The 20,846-nt window shown below is 34.6% G+C and overlaps 1 protein-coding gene across 10 annotated transcripts in view; it reads right to left on the bottom strand.

Moving 5' to 3' along the window:
• The window catches only part of STON2 (stonin 2), a 206,474-nt gene that overhangs the window by 124,564 nt on the left and 61,064 nt on the right, over positions 1-20,846 (bottom strand). For 7 of the 10 annotated variants that reach the window (XM_016433728.2, XM_016433730.2, XM_056810603.1 and 4 more), the window contains 2 exons: positions 13,672-13,910; positions 11,479-11,754 (listed from right to left, as the gene is read on the bottom strand). In XM_016433728.2, coding sequence (XP_016289214.2) covers positions 11,479-11,754; positions 13,672-13,759 — 364 coding nt within the window. In that variant the 5' untranslated portion in view covers positions 13,760-13,910. The remainder of the gene's footprint in view (positions 1-11,478; positions 11,755-13,671; positions 13,911-20,846) is intronic. The other 3 variants (XM_007472697.3, XM_056810604.1, XM_056810606.1) reach the window with 1 other exon arrangement.

Raw genomic sequence — 20,846 nt, 5'->3', positions numbered from 1 at the left:
AGAATTGATTCTAAGTATGGGTTCCAAGGCAGAAGAGCTGTAAAGGCTAGGCAATTGGGATGAAGTGTCTTGTCCAGGGTCATACAGCTAGGCGGTATCACACCAGATTAGAATCTCCAATCACTAAAGCCTGGTTTTTAATCTGTTCAGCCATCTAGCTGTCCTTTCTTCTTCTTAATCATAAAGATACTACTGAAAAAGATGAAAAGTTCTCAGATTGTGGCTTCTCTTTTCAATCTTACCCCACCAGCATGCATATAACCCACAAGTCCAAAAGTTCCAGGATCTCTGTATTATGCCACATATTCTATCAGTCAGGACTCATTTAAATTCATGACCACCTCTGGGGAAAAAAGTCTTAATTAGCTTTAGAATGCAAGCTCCCAGAAGGCCAGGAATGTCTTTCTTTATGCTTATATTTGTATTCCTAGCATTACTCTCAGAATAGTGTCTAGGAATATTGCCTAAGTGGGTACTATTGTTCAGTTTTTTTTTTTCCAGCTATGTTGGACTCTTTGTGACACCATTTGGGCTTTTCTTGGCAAAGATACTGGAGTGGTTTGCCATTTCCTTCTCAAGCTCTTTTTACAGAAGAGGAACTGAGGCAAACAGGGTTAAATTATTTGCCCAGGGTCACATAGCTAGGAAGTATCTGAGGTCAGATTTGAATTTGGGAAGATGAATTGAGGTCAGATTTGAACTTGGGAAGACAAATCTTCCTGACTCCAAGACCAGCACACTATCCACTCTGCCATCTAGCTGACTCACCTACCCTTCCCTTCCTTCCCTTATCTTAAATAATTATTTCAGTTTATTATTTCACCTAGCACATAGAAAGTGCTTAATAAAGCAAATCCAAAGGACCCATGATGAAAAATACTATCTACCTCCAGAAAGAATTGATGAATTCTGCATGTAGATTAAAGCATCTATTTTTACTTTATTTTTGTTTTTTATGTGTTTTCTTTTGCACCATGACCAAAATGTTAGTATATTTTGCAGGACTTCATATGTATTACCAATATTATATTGCTTGCCTTCTCAAGGGATAGGGGAGGGAAGGGAGGAAAATAATTTGGAACTAGAAATTTTAAAAGATGAATGTTTAAACATTTTAAACATGTAATTGGGAAAATTTTAACAAAATTTAACAAACATTTAACAAAAAATACCTCAAAAATAAATATTTATATGAAAGTATATATCAAATAGTCTTGAAAAATTGATTTGAAGTGTTAACAATATAAATAAAAAGGAAAACTTTAGGGAAATAAAGACTGAAAAATGAAATATCAATGAAAATTTTATAAGATTAGGTAGGAACAAAAAATTCTTCTGATTTGTAATCTGTGTTATTCCGAGTTATTAGCTAAAATTTCTACCTAGCTATTATGGCAATCTCATTCATTTGCACCAAGTAGATATAATAACACCATGAGTATTCAACTGCATGGATTTTTGGAAAGTCCAGATTAGTAATGTTGTGAAGTAAGGGGATGGTCAGTAAGTAATTGCTAACTGACAAATCTCCAAACCCCAGAAATCAGGGGCCTTCCTTGAAATTTCAACTTTAACCCTTTGCAGGAAGAAGCAAATGTAGCCTCCAACAGCCAAACCATAAGGTAGTGTTGTAATTTTTGAGGCAAACAGAACTCTAAACACTTTTTCTTCTTCACAGCTAACTTAAAACTTTCAATTACCTTTTCTTAAAAAAAAAAAGACACAAGTCTTGTTACAGAAAGGATCTCCATTTGAAGATACATTTGGGAAACAAACCATGAACAAGTTTTGTTCCCTAATGGTAAAATAATTCTATAAACATTAAGTACTTATTGTGAACACAGAATTGTTGGTTGGATGAAACAAAGTTTAAACAAGACAAATAGCTTTATTTCTAAGACTCACGAGTGCCCTAATCAATAGAAAAAGCATTTCTTGAACATTTGTGAAGTAAATTAGTTCTTACCTTTCCTACCTACTCATGACAGCAGTCAGTGAGAATAATTCTATGTGACAGAAGTTCCTTTAGGAATCAGGGTTTTACCTTCATTTTTTTCCCAAAGTTTTTCCTTCCTCTCTTCCTACCCCCCAAAATGGTAAGCAATTTGATCTAGGTTATACATGTACAATCATGAAAATGAATTTCCATTAGGTCTCTTAAGTATTAATTCCAGGATTAGAAAATTTACATGAATCAGAATTATACTCAGCAATGATATTTTAACTTTTTCATGATGGTGATGACTTAGCATAGAAACACCTATTACACACTTCACACATCTTCATCATGCCTTTGTGCACCTCCCTCCAAATCTCTGGCACTCCCCCTCTCTTTTCAGCTTCTTTTAATGTAGTCTTCCCTATTAAATCATAAGTTCTCTGAGGTCAGAGGCTGCATCCATAGCTTAGAACAGTACTTGAACCATTGTAGGTGCTTAATAAATGTTTATTGTATTTTGTTCCTAATCCGTAACTTTTACTGGGATTTTCCCCAAGGAAACATCTAGGTTTAAGAAATAAATGTGGAAACCAGAATAATTTTTTCATTTCTTACCACTACCACTACATCAGTTATATACTTTGGAAGTGTCATCAACTATTGTCCTGACTTCTGCCTTGCCACTGGACTTGGATGACTGGAAGAGAGAATGAGGCTGACAATTTCATCTAACTGCCTCACTTAAATCCAATTCAAATGCAAGTCAAGACCTCACCCCATGATGCCATTGGTCCTCTTCTAAAATGGACAGACAACATAGCCATACCTTTCACTCCAAACAATAGGAGTTCTTTCTCTTGACATCACAAGGATACTCTTACTTCTATTAGTAAATGTGAGCTACTACAAGGCAAAACTCAGGCTTGATACTTGATAGTTGTATCCTTATCTAATGACCAGCCCATCTTCCTTTTCAATCATATACATCATTACTCCAGTTCTTTCAAGTTTCTTATTTGTTATGTGGTGCAGCCTGTTTGCATCCATCTCTCCACCGTCCTTTGTGTGATACTCATTTTTAATTCTTCACAGACTGTGTACTAGTCTGTGACTCATGGCTGGTGGAATATTGCCATGAAAAAGTTGGTCCTTTGTTTCTGGGAAAAGTTTGGGGTCATTAATGGAGCACTGCAACTTTTCTCAAAGACAATTTAGTTTGCTCTCTTCCTTTTTAATTTCTGGCCCAACTCCTTGTCCATTTGAACTCTCTTTCCTAGACATGTATGTAATGCAAATTGTACCCCATGGAGTATGCACTGAGTTGCCCTACCTACTTCTAGCCAACCATAAGTGTTGGCTTTGCATTTAAAAACTTAGCTGTGCTAGGATGAGAAACCAATCTTCTTAGCCTCATGGTCTAAGAGGCAGTAGGGCCCTATCTGTTGAAAAGGAGAGATAATTTTCTGCTGACTTTCCAGATGGCATGATATAATTTTGGGAATTCCAGTGAGGGATAAGGAAGAAAGAAACTTCAACCTGATAACACAGCAAATGCTCCCATATAAAGCCTACATCTGGGGGATCAGCAAAGTGAGCTTGAATCTAGACTTCTGGTTGCCTCTTCTGATTTGTTTTCCTTTTCTGATTTTGGGTGACCAAAACAACAACCATAAAATGGATATGTCTAGTCTTACAGACAACATTATGAGTTTTTGAGGTCTAAAGAGCTGGATCTCTTGGTCAGAGTTGACTGGTTTTTCCAGAAGACATGTACCTGGAGAACATGGCAGAGCTAAAGTAAAACATAAAATGCCTATTTGGAAGTCCCTTAAACTGTTAGCATGACTTGATTGACCATAAAATAGGGTGTAAAAACCTCATATCCAAATGTAGAAAGGTAGAAATATTAAATGCATACTATTCAGACCATAACACAATAAAAATACACTCAATAAAGGACAGCAGAAAGATAAAAAATTAATTAGAAACTAAATAATCTTATCCTAAAGAATGAATGGATCAAAGAACAAATCATAAAAAAGATCAACAATTTCATTAAAGAAAATGAAAATGAAGAAACAACATATTAAAATTTATGGGATGCAGCCAAAGCAGTACTTAGGGGAAAATTCATATCTGTAAATGCTTACATCAATAAAACAAGGAAAGAGCAAAACAATGAATATAGCCTGCAATTTTAATAAATTGGGGGGTAGAAATCCCCAATGAAATACCAAATTGAAAATCCTAAAAATTAAGGGAGATTAATAAAATTGAAAGTAAAAAACAAACAAACAAATCATTGAACTAATAAATAAAACAAGGAGTTGGTTTTTATGAAAAATAGATAAATTGCTGTTTAACTATTTTTAAAAAAGAAAACCAAATTATTAATATCAGAAATAAAAAAGGCAAAATCACAACTAATGAAGAAGAAATTAAAGCAATTAGTGGAAGTTATTTCTCCCAACTATATGCTAATAAATCTGACAATCTTAGTGAAATAGAGGAATACTTACAAAAGTATAAACTACCCAGATTAACAAAAGAAGAAGTAGAATACATAAACAATCTTATCACAGAAAAAGAAATTAAACAAACTATCAAAGAACTTCCTAAGAAAAAGACCCCAGGGTCAAAGGGATTTATAGGTGAATTCTTCCAAACATTCAAAGAACAACTAAATCCAATACCACATAAACTATTTAGAAAAATAAGAGAAGAGGGAATTCTTCCAAAATTTTTTGTGTCACAAATGTGGTATTGATACCTAAACCAAGAAGAGCTAAAACACAGAAAGAAATCTATAGACCAATCTCCCTAATGAATATGAAAGCAAAATTTTTAAATAAAATACTAGCAAAGAAATCACAACATTATATCATAAAATTTGTACATCATAATCTGGTAGGTTTAAAACAGGAATGAAGGAATAGTTCAGTATTATGAAAACCTTCAGCACAATTGACCTTATCAGTAACAAAACCAACAGAAACCACAAGATTATTTCAATAGATGCAGAAAAAGTATTTGAGGAAAAAAAACACCCATTCCTTATAAAAACATTAGAAAACATTGAATTAATGGAACCTTCCTCAAAGTAATAAATGATATCTATCTCAAATCATCAGCAAACATTTTCTATAATGGGGATAAACTAAAACCCTTCCCAATAAGACCAGGTGTGATGATCAAGACTTCCCATTATCTCCACTATTATTTAACATTGTACTAGAAATGCTCCCTATAGCAATAAGAACAGGAATTAGAATAGGCAACAAAGAAACAAAGTTATCATTCCTTGAAGATTATATAATGGTAGAGCCAAAGAATGATAGAGAATCAACCAAAGAACTAATAGAAATAATTAAAAACTTCAGCAAAATTGCAGAATACAAAATAAATCTGCATAAATAATCAGCATTTCTATTTACCACCAACAAAATTCAATGGCAAGAGATAGAAAAAAATTTCATTCAAAATAACTTTAGACAATATAAAATACCTAGGGCATATTGTATTAGGGGATTATTTTAAATGGGAGATGATAATTTTAAGATCAGATCTGCCAATCTCCTCCCTCCTCCCTCTTTCTTTCCTTCACCCTCCCTGTCCTACCTCCCTCTTACCTCCTTCCCCCTTTTAGTTGATTCTTCTGTTGGTAGCACTGAAGTCAGCTCAAAGTGAATATCTTGGTATATCAAACAAAGCACTCTCTCTTTTCTGAGTTTAAGTAAGGGGTTTATTTGGGAGAAGGGGAAAGGTAAAGGAGTTGAAGGGAGAGAGGGTTTGAGGTTTCCCTAATACTAAAACAATTCCTAAGTTGGAGGATGATGGAATAGAGTTCAGATTTGGGAAAATGGTCAACAGTTTTGAAGATTCAGTCACTGTAGTATAGTAGAGAGAAACCAGAGAGCAGGACTTTCTGTCCTTCCTCCTTTCTGTCCCAAGGGCAAGAGACCAAGTTTTTTTCAGATTGGCTCTCCTTCAATGGTCCTTCCTGGTTCCCATTCTATTTAGAATGTCCTCCTTGATTGACAGGTTTTGCAGTCCTGGCTTCTCCAGCTCTGCTGCAGACTTTCCCCATTTTCTCTCCTCCATAACATTACAATATCTACCCAAAGAAACACAGCAACTATATGAACATAACTATAAAACTTTTCACACAAAAAAGCCAGACTTAAATAATTGAAAAAAAAAACATTAATTACTCAGGACAGTCTGGACCAATATAGTAAAAATGGCAATACTTCCTAAATTAATTTACCTATTCAATGCCATACCAATCAAACTACCCAAAAATTATTTCATAAAAGTAGAAAAAATAACAATAAGCTTTATTTGGAAGAACAAAAGGCCAAGAATATCCAGGGAATTAATGAAAAAAATATGAAGGAAAGAGGCCTGGCTATCCTAGATATCAAACTATACTCTAAAGCAGTAATTATCAAAACAATCTGGTACTGGCTAAAAAACAGTGGTGGATCAAGAGAAAAGATTAAGTAATCAACACATGACAGTTAATCTTCATGACAACTTAGTGTTTGATAAACTCAAAGAACCAAGTTTTTTGGGAAAGAACTCACTGTGACAAAACTACTGGGAAAATTGGAAAGCAGTATGACAGAGATTAGGTATGGACCAACATCTCACACCACACACCAGGATAAAGTCAAAATAGATACTTGATCTAGAAATAAAGAGCGACACTATAAACAAATTAGGGGAACAAGGAAAAAGGTTACCTGTCAGATTTATGGATAAAGGAAGACTTTATGACCAAACAAGACATAGAGAACATGACAAAAAAATGAAACATCGTATGGATCATAATATGTAAATGAAAATAATTTGGAGTACATTAAATTTAAAAGTTTTGTGCAAATAAGACCAATGCAACCAAGATTAAAAGGGAAACAACAAAATTGGGAAAAAAATTTATAATATTTGTTTCTGACAAAAGTCTAAATTCTCAAACATAGAGAACTGAGTCAAATTTATAAGAATACAAAGAATTCCACAATAGAAAAATGGCCAAAGGATTTGAACAGGCAATTCTCAGAGTTGATATTAAAACTATCCATATGAAAAAATGCTCTAAATCACTATGATTAAAGAAATGCAAATGTAAACCATTCCAAGATACCTTCTCATACCTACCAGATTAGCTAACATGACCAAAAAAGATGATGATAAATGTTGGAAGGGATGCAGGAAAATTGGGAAACTAATTCACTGTTGGTGGAATTTGTGAATTGATACAACTATTCTGGGGAGCAATATGGAAGCAGGATCAAAGGGCTACAAAACTATGCATATCCTTTGACTCAGCAATACCTTCTTTGATTTTGTATCCCAAAGAGATCAGAGGTAAGGGAAAAAAACATACCTGGTCCAAAAAAAAAATTTAGCAGCTCTTTTTGAAGTGGAAAAGAGTTGGAAACTGAGAAGTGGTCCAACACATGCAAAATGGATGAACAAGTTGTGGTATATGGTCATAATGGAATAGTATTGTGCCATAAGAAATAATGAACAGGATTAGTTCAGAAAAACCTGAAAGACTTAAAATGGACTGATGTCAAGTGAAGTGAGTAGAACCAGGAGTAGAATGTATATAGTAAGAGAAATAGTATAGGATGATGATCATCTGGGAAGTACTAAACCATTATCAGCAAAGCAAGCCTCCAAGAAAACTACAAGAGTATCATGATGGAAATGCTATCCATAGTCAAAGAAGGAACTGTTGCAATCTGAGAGCAGCTCAAAACATGCTCTCTTCCACTATATTTTCTTTATGAGATTTCTATTGTATGTGTGATATGTTTCTTCTATTGTGACACGAGCAATATGGAAATAAGCATTGCATGGAAGTATGGGTATAACCTACATCAGACTCTTCAATGCCTCAGGGGAAAAGGAGACAGTAGAGATGGAGAAAATCTGATTTTAAAATGTCAAAAAACAATTATCAAAAAGTATTTCTACATGTAACTGAAAAAATAAAATAAAATAAATTAAAATGTTTAAAACTGCCACCATGGCTTGCTGTTTTATGTATCAATTTTCCCAGAGAACATTAAAGAGGTTATTTTACTTTATTCTGTAATGTTAAAAGACGCGAATAAAAACAATTACAATATTCTACATATTTTAAACTACTGTTATTTTTTGCTGCCCATATTTTTTTCCACTTGACATGTAAGTGAAGTGTTTACCAAGGTGTTTTTTTAGGTTTTTAAATTTTGTTATCATAACTGATTTGTATCAATTAACCTTAATATGAAATTACTGTGATATATATATATATATATATATACATACATATATATATGCCCTATCTTCCTTGCATTGTCCATTTTTCATATCAGTAAATTTTGTTTGAATAGATCAGGATGGAGTTGTTTAAATTTCATACTACAACCTTTTCTCATTTTTATTTTTCATTCTAGTTTTGTACTAATTTCAATATTTGTTCTACCAAGTTGCTAATTTGATTATACACAGATATCTGATCTAGGACCAACTTCCATATGGCAACAAGTGATTTTCTGTTTGTTAAAATATAATCAATTGTTTGATGTTATTTCGTACTCACCATGTTCAATGCCTACCCCCCCTTTTTTTAATCCTTAAAGAAGGTACTCTGATGTAAAAGAATGAGGATTTTGTGTAATCTATCAAAGGCTTTTTTGACTTTTTTTCCATTCATTTTCCAAATCCATTTATGGAGTGTTCAGGGAAGACTAATACCTATGGAGAAGCCCCTTTCCAGGATACTTCCTCCTTTGTTGTCTACCTACCACCCAGCTCTCACCTATAGTTCTAAGAAGCTGTAACATATGCAGTGGCCACACCTCAGTAAAACAATTTTGGTAGGTGGGCTAAACCAGATTGAGAGTAACCAAGAGACCTCATACCATTGCTTAATCAGGAAGGTGTCTAACAGAGGTATGCAAAGACTTTCTCTAGAAAAGGAATGAGAACAATTTGTTCCAATGATGAGAACAATTTATGCCAATAGTCATGAAGGTGGTGGGAGCAGGCTCTGTTTGATTGACAGCTTGATTAGACATCAAAGAAGCAAAAGCCATCTACTTCATTCTGTGCCATCACCAGTTAACTTGATTTTTGTCTTGTTGCTGGACTTCAATGACTCTTAAAAGAGTGAGTGAGGCTGACAACTTTGTGAAGCTCAGCTTCTTTTAAATCCAACTTATGCACAAATCAAAAGACAGCCCCTTTTGGAGTATGAAGGACAACCACCACCACCTCCATCCCCATCAATTCCCACCTTTTCATTGAAAGCATCAAAATATATGTTAGTTAAAGGAAAGGGTCTTCTTAAGGTCTTTAAAGAACCCCTCTACCACTTCATTTTCTGCAATAGCTATTGTTGCTTTATCTGCAATTTTGTCAGAGGTCTTTTGCAAAGGACTTGTAAGTAGGACAATACAAAATGATACAAAGTCCCATGAAATGATGTTTCTTATTGCCTTTGGGTGGCTCCACTAAAAGGCAGCACTAAGACAAGGTGCAACATTCATTTGTGTGAGTCAACTTCTATTTCCTCAGTGTGCACACAGCTTCCTGATGTACTCACCTGCTGGTGTTTAACCTTAAGTGGGAAGAGGAGAAATAAGACTTTCTTGTATACAATAAAACAAACTCTAACAACTCCTTTATTTGTTTCTCCAAGGATAGCTAGCCTTCCTTCCACCTTCAAATCCCTTTTTTCTTCCAGTTTAATTCATAATGATAATGGCAAGAATGATGCAGTTCAGTTACTCAAATAACACATCACTTTTTTTGACTGGTCACTGAACAAGGATTTTACATTGTAGAGTATTAAGAGACTGTCTAAAACAATATCATTTTTTAACACGCTGCTCCCTTTCCCACCATGCTCCCACTATTACTGCAGAAATAGTACAGTTCTTGAATTTTTTTTCATGGGTTGGCCTGGTCAAAGAATTTAACATCAAGAAATCAGACCAATGGTGATAAGGCTCTCCACATTTTGCCTGAGCTGACTTTTGGGGTTGTGGGGAGTCATATTGGCAAGACTGTTGCACCATGAAAATAATTGCATCTCAGGTGGCAACATTATTACACAAGATAAAAAGGAGAAAGAATTTCTACAAAGAATTCAATAATGTTCTCAGAGTGAATTTGATAAACACTGATCCTCAAGAACTTCAAAGCAAAAACAGGAATAAAAAGATGGCTAGAAATTTGTTAGTATATACAAGATGTCCCCAAAGTCATAGTTCAGTTTTAAGCTTTAACAACTTATGGTTTAAAGACAATCTGATGGTACTTTAAAATGCAAAATCCTTCAAGTTTTAATAACTTAAAACTAAAATAAGACTTTTAGGACACCCAGTATAGATCAGAAATAAAGAATGAGAGAAGCCAAAGATTTATAGGCTGTGTACTATGACTACTTTCTTTGAGAAAAGAATTGGTAGGCAATGGTGCACATAACATCACCAAAAATAAAACTGACTATGTTGTAACATGCAGGAAGCAACTCATTACTGATGTGGGAGTCATTCCTGAATCAGCTGTCTACACAGCTACCATCAACTTGTTACAGCAAGCAGCACAGATCCACTGAATTATTTTGAGAACCATAGGTATAGTGTTGCCCTAGGTATCAATGAAACAGCAGCAATACATAAAAATGGTGAATAAGGCATAATGGCAGCTCTCAAGAAGTATTTACAGTCTAGTTCAGCAAGATTTAAGTGAATATTAATTCCAGGGCCTGGTGGATATGTATATGTATATATGTCTATATATATAAATCCTTCATAATAAATATTTTAAGATTCTCTGTGGATCCTCTTTTACCCGTGTAGACTCGACCTCTGTATACTTTAGAAGATAGCCTTCATGAATTCCCATGGAAAACAAATTGAACAGCTTCCCAACCTTCTGGTAAGAAGCCAGTTAGGTAAGCAAATCCTCAGATGTAAAGATCCAGTCTGTCACCAAGTACTTATAATCAAAGCCTTCCTAATTTTCTTTTTATTTATCTATGGATATCCCACAAGTAGAACATTTGTTTCTTGAGTGTAGAGACAGTTTGATTTCTGTCTTTGTATTCCCAGCATTCAGTACCATTACTTGTCCATAATAGATGCTTAATAAGTGTTTGTTGAATTAAAATGGATTGGTAGGACCTTCTAAGGCTTTTGCTTTGCTAGATTTGCCCTTAAGGACTATACATCAAATTGAGGCATTGGAGTACAATTTCAGTAAATACATAGAGAGAGACATGTTTACAAATACAATTAGCAATCAAGGCCAGAGATCAAGAACTCAAGAAGACAAAGGTGTGTCTCATCACACAATTTGCTTAAATTAACAAAAGTTAGTTTCTTGTTGAAACCAAATCAGATCTATGGGTAGCCCTCAATATGAGTGATTAATTCAGTATTTTCATAGAGAAAAAAATCAGAACCCTCTCATAGAAAAAACTCCTAAGAAAGTTTATACCTTAGAATCTAGTTTTTTACCATTCCCATTAGACCCACCTGTTTCTTTGTGAGCTGGCAAAGTACTGGTCCATGGTGTATCTTCTTCAAATTGGACCCAGCTGCTAATGGCGGAGGCCAAGTCAGGTTTGGGCTGTACAAGGTTTTCAGATGGAGATGGAGGATCTGAGATGAGGCCCAATTTCTCTGAACTATCACCCTGTTCTGACTGAGAGAAGTCCTGAGATTCTCCATCCACTGTCTGGTTCTCTCCAGAGGAACTCTCTGACCTGTCTGAGGAAGAAGACGGCTCTGTAAGAAGGTTCTCAGAGCCACCTAAAACAGAAAAAATACAAGTATCTGGGTAATTGTTCACTGTTCAGAACAATCTTAAAGAAGGCAAAAGAGATAGAAATGGGTCAAGTACTGCTATACAGAAGCCATAAGGATTTTTAATAAAGGAATGGGGATGAAATACAAACATACCTACTCATCCAGTTCTGTCCTAATATGATAGTTCTCTATAATAATGGGTGAAAGTTATAATACTACATATATGGTGTAATGATTACCATATTAACATTCAAATAGTGCTCTTACTAACACCCCCACCCTCAGTATAAAAGAATTTTAGCTAAACTAAAGTAAAAGCAAAGGAAATACAGAACCTGGAAAAGAGAAATCTTAGGGGAAACAAGATAGCTGTCTGCAAGTATCTGAAGCACCCTCATGTAGAAGAGATATTAGACAAAGGATCATAGATTTAGAGGTAGAAAGTACCTTGGAGGCCATTGAATTTAACCCCTTCATTTTAAAGTTGAAGAAACTGAGGCTCCATAGTGTTAGACAAACTAAAGTTCAAACAGCTGCGTGGCTAAGGCAGGCATCAAACCTCAGTCTTTCTGACAAGAAGGCTAAAGTTCTATCCTTTACAAAACACTTCTTATATCCTGGTTGGTCCCAGGTGGCAGAATTAGGAGCAATGAGTAGAAAACCAGGAGCAATGGGTAGAAGTAAAAATGAGAGTTTTAGGTATTAAGTCCAGAAAATTTTCTTAAAGGTTAAAACTATCCAAAGATGGATGTTCTGCTTTCAAATGTAATGTGTGTTGTCCTCTGCCCCCTCATTGGAGGTCTTCAGCTAGAAAACCACTTCTAAGGTATATTTATGAGGACATCTTTTTCAAGATATGGATGAGACTAGATGGACACTGATGTGTCCTAACTCTGAAATTCAGTCATTCAGTAAAATTCTTCCCTGAGCTTTAAATTTTCTGATAAATGGAACAAAGTCAAATAAGTAATGGATTTTCTTAAAAGGAAGATGAGGCTCCTTTCTCTGTAAAAAAAATAACTCAATTTTTTTCTGTAAACCAAAATACCAACAAAAGAAGGCCCATTCATATTCATTTAAACTCATTTAGTCAGAAAGATGATTAAAAAATAAAAGAGAATAGCATTGAATAGTGGCATAGTGGGTAGAATACAGTGCCCAAAGTCAGGAAGATTCATCTTTCTGAGTTCAAATTTAGCTCCAGACACTTACTAACTCTATAATCCTGGGCAAGTTACTTAACCCTGTTTGCCTCAGTTCTTTATCTATAAAATGAATCAAAGAAAGAAATGGCAAACCACTTCCATATGTTTGCCTAGAAAACCCCAAATAGGATCACAAAGAGTCAGACAAGAATGAAATGACTGAACAACAACAATAAATAGCAGTCATATTAGAACCAACTGATTAAAGCTGACTGAAGTTTACAAAACATTGTTTTGACACATAATGTTGTGTTGAGTGAAAAGTTATTTAACTTCTGTGTACTAGTTTCACAAACATAATAAAAAAAAGATTGTAATAGTCAGAACAGCTACATTGCTACGAAGGAAAACAAGTGAACAATGCAATCATCTGTAAAACTATCTCTACTATCCCTTCCAACTTTAAATCTTATGATCCCATGATGATGAAGTGCTCTACAACCATAGAGCCTGTAGAAAAAGAACAAATTTCTTGCTGTCTCAATGTGAATTTGATTTTCCACGTTTTCATTTACTGTCATAGAAAAATAGAGATATCGTATTCTCATCTCCTAAATGGAGGAGTTCACATATCTCTCTAGTGACCAATATCCTTTCTTTTAAAGTAGGGTCAAGCCCATGGATGGCTAAAACTGGAGTGCTAGAAGCAACAGGAATATACATTGTGATTTGTTACTCTTAAAAAAAAAACCTAGGAAATAACAGGAGACTTTACCTTCTGAGGGAACAGGAAAGAGTGATTCTTCATTGAAAGAAACCCACTCAGACTTGTGGGTGGCGATGACATTGCTAAGGGTCGTCATACTAGAGAAGCATCTTTCCAAAGCTGATATGAATTATACCCTTTGGTTTTAGGGAAGTAGTAAATGACACACCAAAAACAGCCACAAACAATAATCACTTCTTAGAGAGTGGCCCTTCTTTCCTCAGGCTTCCCAGTGGAGTGGAAACACCCTGGCAAAAAAAAAAGTAATACTGAGATTACAAATGAAGACACTTTCAGACATGACCAATATGTTGATTTGCTTTTCTTGGCTATGCTTGTTATTAGTTATTCTATTATTATTATATTGTTTGGGAAGATGTAAATTAGTGGTATATGAATAGTTATAGAGACCTGGATTGGACCTGTGATTTCATTGGTATAGAGAACTCCAAAGTGAGGAAAGTTCCTCTATCAATGAAAGTGGGCACTTCTGTTGTCTTGGACACTGAGCAAGGTCACAGAGCCAGAAGATGGCACACAGGACTTGAACTTAGATCTTTCAGGCTCCCAGTTCAACTCTCTACTACATATCTTCTCAGTAATTAGATAAAAAAAAGAAAAAAGAATGTTAATGAAACACTAAAATGCAATGAAAAAAATAACTAGGAAGGAAATCTAGGGTGGAGGAAATGTGGACAATACAAAAATAAAATGTCAGTAAAAAGCTATTAAAACACACTGAATAAAGCAAACAAAGTCCAAAAGAGATATAAATAAGATAATTTTGTTACAATCTTATGTTTAATTTTTGCTTTTTTTCAAAGAAAACTAAGTTTAACAGATTTATATGAATCTTCTTTTTTGTTCTTTGTACATAGAAATGGTTGCAGATAATTATTAAGTTTATTATAAAATTTTAAAATAATTAAATATATGTGTAATCGATATAAGGTTCTACTTTAAAAATTCACAAAAATGACTCATTTGGAGGTGATGAACTAATCCACCCCAAGAGAATGTTCAGTTTACTTTACTCTTCACCCTATTCCCTTGCCCCAAAGGGCCTCACAAAATTAGTGTTTAAATAAACTTGGTGATTGTCTTTTTCTAAAATAAGTCCACAAATTTTACTAATCTTCCAAGCATTTTAATTAACTCATCAATCTCCCCAGGATGTAATTTATATCATTATAATCCTCCACTGCCTTCAGTGCACTTTTGTGTTCTTTTGAAAGATAATAAAATAAAGTCAGTCTTCTCTGCTATTCATTCAATATTGTAACTACCTTAGTCAGGTAGCTATTTGCAAGACTGAATTAAATCACTGGGACAATCCACTGAAGTTTAAAACATCAGAAGTGTCCAGACCATTTAGCCAAGTATGTTTCAAGGCATATGAACAACAGAAGTCCACTACATGTTCACTCATATTGGACCTAATAAGCTTCCAACCTTATTAGTACAGATGGGTTAAGAGAGACCATTATTTACTAGGCACACAAAGTGAGAATGATGAATTCAGGCAGCTGCCACAAGAGACAGAAGCTTTAGGAAAATTGGATTGAGTCAGGCAAATAGTCAGATTCTTGAAACTTGCATTTTGCAATTTAATCCACCCCCAACCCCTACTCTCCTCATCCAGACACAAATCTATATTCCTGCAATCAGTTTTTCACTTTTGTCTCAGCTCTTTGGATTTGGACCAGCCGGAAAAACTCTTTCTGGTACCAACCAGATGGGACAAGACAGCATAATAGTCAGAGTCTTGGACTTGGAGGCAGGAAAACTTGAGTTCACCTCCTGATTCCAAAACATACTAATTATGTAACCATAAACAAGTTATTTAATTTTTAAGAATTTATTTAATTATTGTGCATACCCTTTGATCCAGTAATACCACTATTGGGTCTGTATTCCAAAGAGATAATTAAAAAAGGGGAAAGAAACCTACTTGGACAAAAATATTTATAGCAATTCTTTTTGTAGTGGCAAAGAACTGGAAATTGAAGGGATGTCCTTCAAATGAGGACTGACTGAACAAATTGTGGTATATGTTGGTGATGGAATACTCTTCTGCTATAAGAAATGATAAGCAATATAATTTCAGAAAAAGTTGGAAAGATTTATAGGAACTGATGCAGAGGGAAATAAGCAGAACTGGAAGAATGTTGTACATAATAAAAGCAATATTGTATGATGATTATCTGTGAAAACTTAACTACTCTCAGCAATGCAATGATCTGGAACAATCCTGAAAGACATGATAGAGAATGCTATTCATTTCCAGAGAAAGAACTAAAGTTGTCTTTCACATCAGTGTATTTATGTTTTTATTTTGGGGGTTTTGTTATATATGGGTTTGCTCTTACAACAATAACCAATATAGAAGTGTGTTTTGCATGATAATAAAATTTAACATAAAAAATAATTTATTTCATTATTTATAAAATGGGAAGAATAGAACTGGTGTGAGGATCAAAGCAAACAATGTTTATGAAAGTGATTTGGCAAACAGAACCAATAAGATAGAGCTTTAGATATTTTTTTCCCAGACTATGCTAACTCTCAACGCTTTTCAAAGAAGCATTATATGTCAAATGGATAGTGATTGTAGCTGAATCCATAGAAAGAAGAGAGAACCTTTAACAAGCTAAAAAATACTTATGAATTAACAAAGGAAAATGTCCATCATTCATTTAGCACCATATCCAACCAGCCCCTATCCCACCACCAGTCTTCCAAGCTCGTGCTTGGGACTCATTTAAAGATCTCTTTGGGCAGACTTTGAATAAGGCATACCATATTCCCTGACTCATTTCTTTTCTAAAAAATAAAAACCCTAGTAAGGTAAGTATAGTCCCTAACTTAGGGAAATTGTTGCAAAAGATAGGAAGGGATTTGTGGGAGGAAAGAGAGTTTCTGGGAATTAAATTGCATCAAAGTAGTATAAACAAAACCAAAACAAAGTTTTTACCTAACAGGGGAAAGGGATTAATTCAATATCAAAGATTAAAATGAAGGAAGTCACACACCTGACTCTATAGAGTAACTTTTAATGTGAATGGACTAAATAGGACAACAAAATTAAAAGGGTCACATAATACTAAAATCAGGTTCCAATAGACTGAGTGGTGTACTAGGACCAGGAAACACAATTCTGACCATGCCCTCTGTGGTAGCCCTCATTACATACATATGGCCAATTAATAGAAATGCTTCAAATCACTAATAAGAGAAATGCACATTGAAACAACCCAAAGGTTTCCTTTTATACCTAGTAAATTGGTAAAGATGGAAAAAATTGGAATAATCAATGTTAGAAAAGTTGTAGAAAGATCGGCATACTTCTACATTATTGGAGCTTATATTTTCCCCCCCACCATTCTGGAGAGCAATTAGGAAATAAAATAGTTCAAATGTCCATATCCTTTGATTCAGTCTAGGGACCCCAAAGGGGCAATGACAAAAAGAAATGCCCTGTATATATTTGTAGTAGCCCTTTTTGTCCTAGAAATGAACTAGAAAATGACAAAGATGCTCAGCAATTGGGAAATGGCTACATATATTGTTGTATCTGCATATAGTATAATATTATAATGCTGTAAGAAATAAAGAATGCAAAGGAAGCATAATAAAATTTGCATAAACTGGTGCAAACTGAAATAGAACCAGGAAAATAATATAAACAATGAGTTTATATGGAAAGAACAACAATAATTAAAAGTAGTACTATAAAATTATAATAACCAAGTTTGGTCCTAAAGAAGAGACATGAGACACCTTCCTCAATGTTATACTGTTTAGGTTTTTTGGTTATTATTATAGATTCTTTTTTTTCAATAAGGGATGGTTCTCTGGGAAAGAAACAGTAAATGTAAGAGTTACATTGGGAAACAGGTAATTGTAAAATATCAATAAAAAGTAATTTTTTCAATGTTTTAGAAAACCCTAAAATGATATAAATATTACCAACATAGTGTGGTATTTTGGTTTAGGCTTATCTAGATTAGATTCAGTGGATGTTTGATGTTTTCATCAAGTTCTATGATCTAAGAGGTGAACAGAGTGGAAGAAGTTTCAAAATTGTTTTTTGTAACTTTTACTCCATTCGCATTTTAATGTTAAGAACAATTTTGTCTTCATTGTGTTTCTTTTACAACTTGGGATTCATTCATTCATTCACTTAGATTGAGTATTGATATAATAATCTAATAGGAAAATGCAAATGAAGCCAAGGTGAACTGTCTTCCATTATTAATTGTTATCCTAATTTCAAGATACTTAATAACTATATAAATGTAACTAGGTGGCACAGTGAAGTCAAGAAGACTCATTTTCCTGAGTTCGAATCTGACTATAGACTAGCTGTTTGACCCTGGGCATGTCACTTAACACTGTTTTCCTCAATTTTCTCACCTGTACAATGAGCTGGAGAAGGAAAACACAAATCACTCTATTATATTTGCCAAGAAAACCCCAAAATGGGGTCATGAATAGTCAGACATTACAGAAAATGACTGAATAATAACAATATCTAGATAAGTCTAAAGTACAGAAAAACATAATCTTTGGGCCAAAGTTGAAAAACAGAAAATAATGATCTAAGCAATGATCTCCAAATTGAAACTATGTGATTCATCAATCAGAAGGTGAAAAGATAGGTTGCATCCTACCCTCCTAACAACAGTCAATCATAAGACGTGTCTCCAATATAACTACACTGACTCATTCCCCAAGATCTCCCTCTCTTTCATTTGTACAAACTCCCAACCTCTTTCTGGTGATCTAATAATGGGCTACTTAGCATAGGGAAAATCTAAATACAAGTTTCATTGGGAAATTCCTCCCTCTCCTTAACCTCAATTTACCCATGCTCAGATCTCAGATTTCTTGTGACTGCCAAAGGCACACCTCTAAGGACAGTCTCTAAAATCCAGGCAGTGGTACTGATAGTGAATAACAATCTTTCTTTCCTTAAATTCAAACTTTCATTTCAAATAGGACATAGAGGATAAGCAGGCATGAATGAGTTGCAACAAATTACATATTTCACTTCAAACTCACCCCTCTTCCAAATTTCTCTTCTATTATTGAAGCCACCACCACTCACTATTCTGGTCATCTCAGTCCACTACTTTGGGATCATCTTTAGTTCCTCAATCAATCCAATCAGCTGCCAAATCTTATTTCTATGTCTCTATCTCTACATTTTGGCTTCTTTGTGTTCACACAGTCACCATCTTTGTTAAGGCTCTCATTATCTCTAGTCTGCACTATACAAAAGCTTTCTAATTGATCTCCTAGTTTCAGTCTCCCTACTCCAATCTCTCTTCCCCATAGCCTGTAAAGTGACTTTTCCTAAAATATAGATCTGTCATTGTCTCTCTCCTACTCAACAAATTTCAGTGGCTCCCTATTGACTAGAATTTAAAAAAAAAATGACTTCATCTTTATTTCATTCTTTTTTTTTTAAACCTTTGCCTTCCAACTTAGAATCAATTCTGTGTATTGGTACCAAGTAGAAGAACCCTAAGGGTTAGGAAATGGGAGTTAACATGATTATTATTAATACATATATATATATAATTTATAAGTAAATATATATATACACATTGAGAATATTTTTGGGAATTTTGAGAGTATTTGAATTTTTTTTTTCTTTCCTGAAAGAGATTCATGATTGAAAAGTTTGGAGACTGTTGATCTAAAGCTCTGCATGTATAAATTGCTAACAAAATATAATACCTGACTTTTGAGATAGAAAGACTGGTGTTCAAGTTCCACTTCTGACATACTGGAAGTACAATTCTTGGCAACTCAATCTTTCAATTTTCACTGGGAGAATGAGGTTCCTCAACTAGGAGTTACCTATATCAATGGAAGTATGGGTCTAGTCCCTATTCCTAGTGGGAAACTAGGTGGCACAGAGGATAGAGTTCTGGGCCTGGACTCAGGAAAACTCATCTTCCTGAGTTAAAATCTGGCTTCAGACACTTACTAGTCATATGACCCTGGACAAGTCACTTAGCCCTATTTGCCTCAAGTTCCTCAACTATAAAATGAGCAAGATAATAAGTAAAATGGCAAGCCATTCTAGTATCTTTGCCAAGAAAATTCCAAATTGGGTTGTGAAGTTAGATATGACGGAACAATAACAGTCCTTGTCCCCATGCTATCATGTATTCAAATGTTTATTAGAAGTATCTTTTTAAAATATAAAATAGGCTTAATTTCCTCTGTTTTGCCACCAAATTTTCCCAATATCCTTTAATCCTGGATTTAGTTTATGTACTTAACTTCCTAGATTAGTGTCCATGTTTCTGTAAAGAATTTCATGCCTCAAAGAATTTTTGCAGACAAATAGCGTGGGAAATGCTGAGCTAATATAACTCCCTAAAGAAAATGACTTGCATAAAAGTTAGCCAGGAGATCAGAGCCAGACTAACTATAGAAAGTCCAGTATCTCCTTCCACCAAACTCTAGTCCGATTCGTAGAGCCAAACAAATTTCAGGATGCAGCACAGGTATAAGAAATAGACATGAATTCTGCTTCTCCCAGTAGGCATAGTGCCCACAAACCAAAACATCAGCTCTCTTCAAATTTCTAGGCACACAGCCATTTTTATGTCCTGTCAGACACAATGACCCTTACTACTGTAAGGTCTGCTGGCCAAGATAAGAGTATAAAATTCAAGAGTCAGATTTCCCCTCTCACCATCACTAGCACTACCACACAAAAACAAGCAAATAAATAAAGATTCAAGTCATTAAATGAGCAAATACTGACATATGCACTGTCATAACCCAGTGGAGGACAAAAACCAAATATCTCATCCAGTGAACATAACACTAGAGAATCAAAAGAAATGGTTTAGTCAAGAGGAAGGGTGGGTATTAGGATAGAGGTGAAAAGGAAGAGCCATATAGAAACTTCTTTAAAATCATACAATTTTAGACTTGAAAAGGACTTAAAGATTCAGCTCAACTCTGTTATTTTGGTTTTTATTTTTAAAATATTTTCCATGTTTGCATAATTCATTTTCTTTCCCTCTCCTCTTCCCTCCCCAACCCCAGAGCCTATAAGCAATTCCTTCTGGGTTGTTCAAATGCTATCACTTGATACTATTTCCATATAATTCCGTTATTTTGGAAAGGAAGAAACAGGTTCAGAGAGATTAATTGTT

Source organism: Monodelphis domestica, chromosome 1 (genome assembly GCF_027887165.1).
Source record: "Monodelphis domestica isolate mMonDom1 chromosome 1, mMonDom1.pri, whole genome shotgun sequence".
NCBI lineage: Eukaryota > Metazoa > Chordata > Mammalia > Didelphimorphia > Didelphidae > Monodelphis > Monodelphis domestica.
Note: the sequence above shows the minus strand (reverse complement) of the source record. Positions and strands in the feature narration are given on the sequence as shown.